The sequence below is a fragment of the Halichondria panicea genome, chromosome 8 (assembly GCF_963675165.1).
Source record: "Halichondria panicea chromosome 8, odHalPani1.1, whole genome shotgun sequence".
Classification (NCBI taxonomy): Eukaryota; Metazoa; Porifera; class Demospongiae; order Suberitida; family Halichondriidae; genus Halichondria; species Halichondria panicea.
This window is the reverse complement of record NC_087384.1, coordinates 6,027,304-6,037,523: the sequence shown is the minus strand read 5'-3', so window position 1 is coordinate 6,037,523 and position 10,220 is coordinate 6,027,304. Positions and strand designations below refer to the sequence as shown.

The window sequence follows — 10,220 nt, the reverse complement described above, 5'->3', positions numbered from 1 at the left end:
CTGGTTAAATTATGTCTAGTTGGGCGTGGCCCATAATTATGAAGAAATCGCTGACTCAGCATACATGTATGAAGAAGGTGAAACCCCTTGGGAGCTTTATCAAGAGAGAGAATAGAAAAGCCACCATGTCTTCTGAGTCAGAGAGAGGAAAGAAGAATTCCTACAGACGTGGAAATGTAGTCAGTCCAGAGCCAGCCAGGTGAGGGTCACTGGGAGAGTGGTTCATATTAAAATTGTGTGAGTTCAACCTTTTTCTTCGTATACACAGTGATCAAAGCACAATGAAAAATGTGATTGGTTTTCTACAAGACTATGTACCGCAGGTAAGTCACACGCACGCACCTTGTAAATGACTGTGTATGACTATGACTGATGATTACATTAACAAGTAAGTTATAAATCGTTATTGTTACGATAGGTTGACATTTGTTGGGGTATTATACCTATCTTTCTGTACCCTCACAGGCAGTATCTGGACCTAAAGACGATAAGAGGGAGCGTGTGCTGTGGGTGCGGTTTGAGTCATGTGACATTAATGATGCGTCGCTAGGTGACGGTGTGAGGGGGAATCCCCTACTGCTGATACTGGGCTTGGCCAACGGGTTTGCAGTATGGACGGTCACGGTGGGTGAAGTATTAGACACATCAGATTGTTAGTATGTGGTTATTGGCATGCAGTTTTGTCCCTCTCCATTATACTCTGCATAATACTTCACATGTATCGTAATTACGTAAATTTGATACTTTCTTGAAGATTATGGGACCACAAGTCATCTACAAAATCATTGCTTGCCACTAAAATCACGTGAATTCTTAGAAGAATAATTTCTGTTACCTTCCTCACAGCCCGGTGGCGATGCTCGTGAAGTGTACTGTGTGTGTGGTGAGGGGGAGACTACAAGAGTTGCCAAGCTACTGCCCACCCCCCAGAGTTACGAGGGCGTCACACCGGACAAGTTCCCTGATGCAAGACCCATCATGGCCGTTGTCAAGAAGGGGAGGTAAGGATTGAATTCTTGAAAATAAAATTAATATTATTCACACACACACACCCTCCATGCAGACACAACAGTGGTAGTACGGTGGCCTACTCCACACTGCAGCTGCTCTCTCTGAGGACCAATGGAGGAGACAACACTGTTAAGAAGTTTGTCTTCAAGACTAGACCCATTGTTGATGTGCACTGCAACAGAAGGTGAGGTACCATAGAATCAGCACATGACTACAATGCTCACACCATTGAGACTACCTCTCTATTGAGACCACTTAGTACTGTCCCTACAACGCTCACATATTGACCTCCCCACCTCTCTATTGAGACCACTCAGTACTGTCCCTACAATGCTCACGCTATTGACCTCTCTAAAGAGGCCACCTCTCTATTGAGACCACTCAGTACTGTCCCTACAATGCTCACGCTATTGACCTCTCTAAAGAGGCCACCTCTCTATTGAGACCACTCAGTACTATCCCTACAATGCTCACGCTATCGACCTCCCTAAAGAGACCACCTCTCTATTGAGACCACTCAGTACTGTCCCTACAATGCTCACATATTGACCTCCCTAAAGAGACCACCTCTCTATTGAGACCACTCAGTACTGTCCCTACAACGCTCACATATTGACCTCCCTAAAGAGGCCACCTCTCTATTGAAACCACTCAGTACTGTCCCTACAATGCTCACACCATTGAGACCACCTCTCTATTGAAACCACTCAGTACTATCCCTACAATGCTCACGCTATTGACCTCCCTAAAGAGACCATCTCTCTATTGAGACCACTCAGTACTATCCCTACAATGCTCACGCTATTGACCTCCCTAAAGAGACCACCTCTCTATTGAGACCACTCAGTACTGTCCCTACAATGCTCACGCTATTGACCTCTCTATTGAGACCACTCAGTACTGTCCCTACAATGCTCACGCTATTGACCTCCCTAAAGAGACCACCTCTCTATTGAGACCACTCCGTACTGTCCCTACAATGCTCACGCTATTGACCTCCCTAAAGAGACCACCTCTCTATTGAGACTAACTGTACAGGCCTCAGTACAGTATAGCCAGATACTTCAATATCCTAAGACTAATGCTTGCTCTTCCCCAGAGTGGTGGTGATTGTGTTCCAGAAGAGGATGGTTGTGTTGGACGCTGGTTCACTAGACAACAAGTATGTCATACGAAGTAAGTCCTTCAAAAACACCTATCGCATACGATCACCCACTCTCTCTATGCATTGTAGACAGCTACCCTTCCGTGGGGTATCCGTGCAACCCCGTTGCCCTGGGAACCAGATGGTTGGCCTTCTCGGAAACCAAGGTACACCTGTACAACAATATTATTACATGGATACATTTTAACAAACACCAAGTAACCAAATTCGATGTTTTCTACGTTTTCTACAGCTGTCGTCTAAGCACCAGAGTGTGGGGGGTATGTCAGATGCCACGCCCCCCTCCGTGGCCACCACCGTGCTCAAGAACGTCAAGAAGGGCATCTCAGCTCTCAGTGAGTGCACACTACACGCTACATGTACAGTGTAGGGGTCGTTGCAAACATCAAGGGGAGGGGGAGGGGCTATTGAGACCAATCCAGTTCGTGTGAGATTCATTTCATCACAGTACAGGGATAGTGGGGAAGGGAAAAATGGCCAGAGAGAGTGTGGGAGAGAAGGGGGTTAGAGTGCTAGCTATTGCTACATAGCTAATCCATTGTTGGATCTCTCTCTCTCTCTCTCTCTCTCTCTCTCTCTCTCTCTCTCTCTCTCTCTCTCTCTCTCTCTCTCTCTCTCTCTCTCTCTCTCTCTCTCTCTCTCTCTCTCAGCTGATACTATCTCTGGACTGACTGGAAAGACTCAGTCAAGCTCCACTGAGTCTCCAGAGCACACTCATCAACAGGTGACTAGATCACTACATGTATAGTGTGTGTGTGCATGTGCGTACCGTATAGCGGGTAATTTTCGAGGGACAAAATATTCGTGGTTCAGCAATATTGAGACATTTCGTGGGTAATATTTTCGTGGTTGCTGCTTGCACTGCAGGTAAAGGTAGGCAAGGTCGCTTATTCGTGGGTAAAATATTCGTGGTCAGACCTCCAACCACGAAAACCACGAATATTTTGCCCCACGAAAATTACACGCTATACGGTATATGCGTATGTAACTATCCAACTGACTAAAATAATCTCCCTCCTCCACAGACCACTGACTCCACCAGTGCCAACATCATCACAGTACTGGACACTATCAAGACACACACACAAGAGGTGAGTACTCTGGTACAGTGTAGCCTTGCCCTTACTCCTCTGAATGGAGAATGGAGTATGTGTTTCAATACTTAAGTTTGAGGCCCCAATTAATCATAGGGAGTTCTACAATACAGTCATAATGGTTTACAGATCGATCGATACTTTGTTTTACACGTCACACTCTATTTTTGTTGCCTCCAGTTCAAAGTTCAGGAGCTGGATCGTGAGAGTGGTGGAGTGATAGCTCACTTCGTGGCCCACACTGGACCTTGTGTGCACATTGCTGCTCTGGCATTCAACTCAAGGTATCAACATTACACCACTGTACATGTACAATGTAGGTCCTCTGGTATTCAACTCAAGGTATTCCTTTAATCAACATTACACCACTGTACTATGTTATTGTAGGTCCCTCTGGTATTTCTAGTGTAAAAAAATGCGATTATGGATTTTTGACTTATTAAAGCATCTCTCTGATGCTTCCTTGGATGTTTTTGTGGTCATGCTTACGAGTGAGATTACTTTTGTGTTGACGGTTAGGATCAAAGGAGTGAACTACTAACATGTCTAAAACAAACACCACCAAATAATGGGAGAGGCGATGATGGAAGCTTATAATTACATTAAGTTTACTGTTAATGATAATTACATGTACATGTATGTTTACATCACTTCAAAGCCCCCCCCCCTTTCTTCCTTCCAGTGGCACCCTCCTGGTCTCAGCTAGTACCGAGGGCAACAGTTTCCATGTGTTCCACATCCTGCCCCACCCCTGGCTCTCCTCCGAGACTGCCGTACACCATATCTACACTCTCTACCGGGGGGCAACTAGCGGAGTGGTACGTACTACTACATGTACTGGTAGCTACCGGGGGGAAACTAGCGGAGTGGTACGTACTACTACATGTACTGGTAGCTACCGGGGGGCCACCAGCGGAGTGGTACGTACTACTACATGTACTGGTATTTGACTCTTTTGGTATAATTGTATAATCTATGCCCTGCCATTACATTTACACCTAATGCATGTACTGCAAGCACACATTACATGAGTACGTGTATACTACGTTGTCAAGGTTACAAGCGTGTAGTAAAAATCATACAGTCCCTTCCGTGTCTTATACACGGTCATGTAGCTTCGAGGCATAATACAGTAAGGGGTCGTCGCGATAGTATGAGAATCCTCGTATTGTTTTTATGCACTATAAATGTACAGGCAGCTCACTCTCGTGCTTGTGTCTGGATAATTATTTCCATAAAACACTTGTTTCATACTATATCTATTACGTAACACACGCTGTACTTGTATGTACATACATGTAGTTAAAACAGTACATGTATATTTACGTACATTAATCCTTAATTAGTATGTAAGTCTTTAATTAAGTTATGGTTATGTACGACTGTCACAGCTGATGAACCACTTGCACACTCGTACTTTCACGCTCGAAATATCATCTTCGACTTCTCCTGTGGCAACCTTCTCGACAACTTCACCAGAGCATTCAGCCACAGCATTGCGGCTCTCATTCTGTCTCATCTCAAACTGTGTTCTTGCGTCTTGAACTGAGTTCCGGATCGATCTTTGCGTTTGTTCAGTTTCCCATGTCATATTCTGTAGGAACTTTCCGATAGCGTTGTCCAGAGCTTGCATGACTTGTGTTCTTTCTTGTCCCATTATTACATTAGTGTGATCGTAGCTTATAGTGTTACCCTGCTTAACTTGTGGGTCTTTCCCTTCAAGAATCTTCTTCTGTGCAGCATCTATACGTTCGTTTAACTTGTCAAAACTGCTTTTCTTGGTTGTAGTGTCTGTCTTTGTCTCCCAAGGTTTATAGTATACTAATAGCAATAGTGCTATAATTATTACTATTACTATTGCTATTGCTATGCCAACCATAGTTTCCATGTTAAGCTTGCAGTAAAATTCAGACTCTTATAAGCTTCAGAAGTCTCTAGTCACTGTTTCTGCTGCATAATGCTTATTAAATGGTGTGGCATACGTACATTCTACATGTACATAATAGGCATGTAGAACACGTGTACATTAGTATTCATGATGGTTTATGTTTCTATATGACGGTTTAAATATGTTATGAATGAGATTAAATTACCTCACCCACCACCAGCTTTGTTAATCCCTGTAGTGTAGTGTTACATGTACGTGTAACAAGTGAATATATTGCTTGGTTATAAGTATATTTATCACATGCACCTGCGCACACCATAGTATAATTATTCACACTCCCGGCCCTGGGGTCCATACATGAATATATTGACACTAGGGTTTTTGCTGTGAATGGCTTCACACCCTCTTCTCTTTGTACACCCTCGCTATAATTTATATGATTTTTGCAGCAATAGCAGCAACCCTATCCATACATCATGTATATTGATTGACACACCCTTACAGGTTCAAGACATCTGCTTCAGTGGAGACAGTCGTTGGGTTGGAGTGAGCACACTCAACGGGACTACCCACGTCTTCCCCCTCTCCCCCTATGGAGGGGAGATCACTGTACGCACTCACACACCTCGGAGGGTTGTCAACAAGATGTCTCGATTCCATACCACGGCCGGAATCGGATTACCATCACAGGCAGTGTCAAGTACCGGTACCACTGCTCAGACATCTAGGAGCTCACAATCGCCACCTTTAGAGAACAGGGAAATCCCCTCCGTTGCCGGGGGCAATGGACTCACTGTGATGAGCAACAGCTGGAACAACCCTAGAGCCCTCCCATTGCCTTGTCCAGTGGTGGTGAATGCACTCCAGCAGATCAAGCAGCCGTACGTCTCAACGTCAGGTGAGGGAGAGGTGCATGTGTGTGTGACCTGTTGGGCTTGAACCGGCATGGCAATTTGGATTCCTAGCCCAGCTACATGTTTACGTACACTGAAGCCAAAAATAGTGTGTTTAGGTAAACACTAGCCTTGTTTCTGGCCCAACTTTTGTCTATATTGTAACACTAGAAGTTAGAAAATCGCCGTGGGAATGTACTAGCTGTATGGCTGTATCACTGAATTACCTACAATGTCAGGGATGGTGGAAACCATGATAATTATAACAATTGTAAACTGTCCTGCTACAGTAATGTTGCATTGTGCATGCACACAGAGTCTGTGGGGGGTCCCATGCCCACTCCACCCACCAGTAGGGGGTCTGACAACGGAGACCCGTTTGTAACTCTGGCCGGACCTGAAACGACGTGTGTGCGTGCCGTGTTCTGGGAGGGAGGAGACAGTCTCGGCAAGACGTGGGGGCGGGCAGGTGTGTGTGTGTGTGTGTGTGTGTGTGTGCGCGTGCGTGTATGGAAATGTAACTATCTTTGAACAGCCATAACTTAATTATAGTTCCAGTGGTCCAATCACTGAAAGCAAATATCGAAAGAGATCTTTCAGACCAACTCTTATATTTATATAGAATGGACTATAATTTGTCATTTTCTGTATGTTGTCGAAATTTCCCTCAAAAAATGATCATTGATTTAACAAACCATCTTTTTGAGCTCGAAGTACTTCATCTTTCTAATAATCAAATAACACTGTAAAAATGGTTGTATTTGAAATGGCCGCTCAAAGATCCTCAACCCACCTCCTCCACCCACACACACACAAATTCGTCCAATGAGAGAGCAGCGTACTCATTGTTTGTTGTGGGAGCGACTGGTGAGCTGACAGAGCACGGCCTGGAGCCACACAAACTCACCACGGCCCCGGATGGTGAAGATGCCCCCATTGAACTAACCAGGACCCCTAAACTCTGCTGGAAACTACTCAGGTAGGTGTGGTGTAGGTGTGGTCCCATATGGCCCAATTTCTATTTTTTAAATTAATCATTCTGTATAGCTCTTGGAAGGCACTTGGCATGTTTTATCAGTGTACATGTCTCTCTGTAGCTTCCCTGTGACTGGTTCGATGGCCGTCCCCCTGACCAAGGACAACCCTCTACTGGAGGACAGGTCACCCGCACCCAGCAGTGAGTACACATGGCAATACACAGCACATGTACAATGTATACCAGATAGACACGTATGATTATCATCATTAAAACTTACTTGTACATTTGAACAAATGTACTTTACTAATGTAATGAATAGTTAGTTACATGTGCATACAACCTCCATATGATACACATACAGTACATGTACATGTAGTCTCTGAAACACGTAACTTCTTCACCCACTCGCTCTTGATACAATCATGACAGTTTCTCTCTTTGTTGCTTACAGACCAGCCACGTCCCCAGACTAACGACCAATGGCTGTCCCAGGTGGAGATCCTGACGCATGCCCCACCCACTCGTCGGCTGTGGATGGGGCCGCAGTTCTCGTTCAAGTCGTACCAGTCCCCCACCCCCAGCCCGCCCTCCAGTAACACCATGATCAGCACACCCAGCCCACCCAACACTGTCATTTACACAGGTAGCACACATGTTACCTGAGAGCTAGCAAATATGCAATTTGTGTACACTGTAATGTGGCCGAAGAACTGTAGAATTTTTGTGTATAGCATGTGAAAAAGTTCACAGGCATGTAATATATATCGTATACATGTAGCGGGTAATTTTCGTTGGTGCAAATTTTCGTATGAACCACCCATTTAAATCGTACAGCTCAGAATAGTGACGTTGATAATTTCGTAGTTTTAATTTTCGTATGATGCTCTTTAATACGAAATATACGAACATTTCCACCGTACGAAAATAACCCGCTATATGGTAGCTAGTTTCCGAGTACATTTTGTTGTGTTGTCATGGTAACATATTTGGGACTTTCCCTTATACAGGTAGTCTCAATTCTCCCAGAGGGGCTGACTCACAACGTGCCACACTGCACCCAAGCTCAGGTGAGCGAGCACACAGCGTCTTAATAATAATGTAATGTTGATTTTGACAAATCTGTTTCAGACAATCCTCTCTCTGACTTGCTGTCTGAGCCAAAAAAACAGCATCATTTTTTAAAACACACCTCTGTAAAGAAACAGCACCATTTTTTTAAAAAACCCTCTGTAAAAAAAACAGCATCATTTTATAAAACACACCTCTGTAAAAAAAAACAGCACCATTTTTTTAAAACCCTCTAAAAAAACATTTTTTAAAACACACCTCTGTTAAAAAAACAGCACTATTTTTTTAAAACCCTCTGTAAAAAAAACAGCACCATTTTAAAAAACAGCATCATTTTTTTAACTGCTAATTTTGGCGGTAATCACCTCCCATAACATTTTTGGTGTATTACACCTAGCTTTCTGTACCCTCACAGACAGTATCTGGACCTAAAGGCGATAAGAGGGAGCGTGTGTTGTGGGTGCAGTTTGAGTCATGTGACATTAATGATGCGTCGCTAGGTGACGGTGTGAGGGGAAATCCCCTACTGCTGATACTGGGCTTGGCCAATGGGTTTGCAGTATGGACAGCCATGGTGGGTGAAGTATTAGACACATCAAATTGTGATTATTGGTATACAGTTTTGTCCCTCTAAATTAGATACTTCCTTGAAGATTATGGGACCACAAGACTAAGTCATCTGCAAAAATCATTGCTTGCCACTAAAATCGTGTGAATTCTTAGAATAATAATTTATGTTACCTTTCTCACAGCCCGGTGGCGATGCTCGTGAAGTGTACTGTTTGTGTGGTGAGGGGGAGACTACGAGAGTTGCCAAGCTACTGCCAACCCCCCAGAGCTACAAGGGCGTCACACCGGACAAGTTCCCCGAGGCAAGACCCATCATGGCCGTTGTCAAGAAGGGGAGGTGAGGATTGAATTCTTGAAAATAGAACTAATGTTATTCACACACACATACCCTCCATGCAGACACAACAGTGGTAGTACGGTGGCCTACTTCACACTGCAGCTGCTCTCTCTGAGGACCAATGGAGGGGACAACACTGTCAAGAAGTTTGTCTTCAAGACTAGACCCATTGTCGACGTGCACTGCAACAGAAGGTGAGGTACCATAGAATCAGCACATGACTACAATGCTCACACCATTGAGACCACCTCTCTATTGAGACCACTTAGTACTGTCCCTACAATGCTCACACTATTGACCTCCCTAAAGAGACCACCTCTCTATTGAGACTAACTGTACAGCTATCGCATACGATCACACTCTCTCTATGCATTGTAGACAGCTACTCTTCCGTCGGGTATCCCGTGTAACCCCGTTGCCTTGGGAACTAGATGGTTGGCCTTCTCGGAAACCGAGGTACACCCGTACATGTATAACAATATTGTTGTATTGTACGTCTAGTACCTTCATGACATTGTCATGGCTACATTTTATGACCTCCCAAGTGCAATGTTTTCTACGTTTTCTGGAGCTCATTATTGTTTAAAATGCCAATAGGCATGTAATGTGTTATTCTTACAATGATGTCACCTGTCTTATGATTTATACATCACAATCGCAGATGGACCTGGCTGGTGAAAACGTCCAATCGAATATCGAGAAAAAGTTAGCCGGCACAGAAGAGTTGGACTTAGATGCAACTGAAAGCTACCACGGCAGCGATGTTGAGGAATGTGTAGAAGCTGTGACAAGTGAGGGATGTGACGAGTGTGAGGGATGTGATGAATGTGAGGGATGTGGAGTGCCCTGTGTGTGGTGTGAAGCTGCCGCAGTATGCCATTGAGGTGCATGCCAGCACTTGTGGAGATGAATAGACTTCACTAGCTATCAGTGTTGGACCGATACGGATTGAATAATTTGTGTGTGTCTATCAACATAAACTTTTTATTGTACTATTTAAAGTTTTCTGTCTGTCAACGTTTTAGCCGTTCAAGAAGAGTGTGTGATAATACCGCATATGCATGCAAAGTATACCAAGACCCCCACAAAAAAGTATAAGTCGTTAATTTCTGTGCATAATATTGTATATGCTGTACATTATACAGCATCACTATTAATCTTTGTTCATGTATTAGGGTGGTTAATATTATTTATAACACAGCTTGTTGTTAAAAA

At 44.0% G+C, this 10,220-nt stretch overlaps 2 protein-coding genes across 2 annotated transcripts; both read left to right on the top strand.

The window, feature by feature from the left end:
- Window positions 1-60: 60 nt before the first annotated feature.
- LOC135340385 (BCAS3 microtubule associated cell migration factor-like) lies at window positions 61-8,349 on the top strand. Its single transcript, XM_064536722.1, has 19 exons — window positions 61-199; window positions 269-323; window positions 466-624; window positions 847-1,001; window positions 1,064-1,195; window positions 2,111-2,187; window positions 2,246-2,322; window positions 2,409-2,511; window positions 2,827-2,900; window positions 3,202-3,267; window positions 3,451-3,554; window positions 3,953-4,088; window positions 5,663-6,056; window positions 6,368-6,520; window positions 6,889-7,030; window positions 7,149-7,228; window positions 7,482-7,673; window positions 8,038-8,097; window positions 8,159-8,349. The coding sequence occupies exons 1-19, from the start codon at window positions 69-71 to the stop codon at window positions 8,332-8,334; spliced, it is 2,466 nt and encodes an 821-aa protein (XP_064392792.1). The 5' UTR covers window positions 61-68; the 3' UTR covers window positions 8,335-8,349.
- A 176-nt stretch (window positions 8,350-8,525) lies between these two features.
- Window positions 8,526-10,205, top strand: LOC135340438 (BCAS3 microtubule associated cell migration factor-like). The gene is made up of 5 exons (XM_064536790.1): window positions 8,526-8,672; window positions 8,851-9,005; window positions 9,068-9,199; window positions 9,384-9,461; window positions 9,667-10,205. Exons 1-5 carry the CDS (start codon window positions 8,670-8,672, stop codon window positions 9,713-9,715), a joined length of 417 nt encoding a protein of 138 aa, XP_064392860.1. The 5' UTR covers window positions 8,526-8,669; the 3' UTR covers window positions 9,716-10,205.
- The last annotated feature ends 15 nt before the right edge of the window (window positions 10,206-10,220 follow it).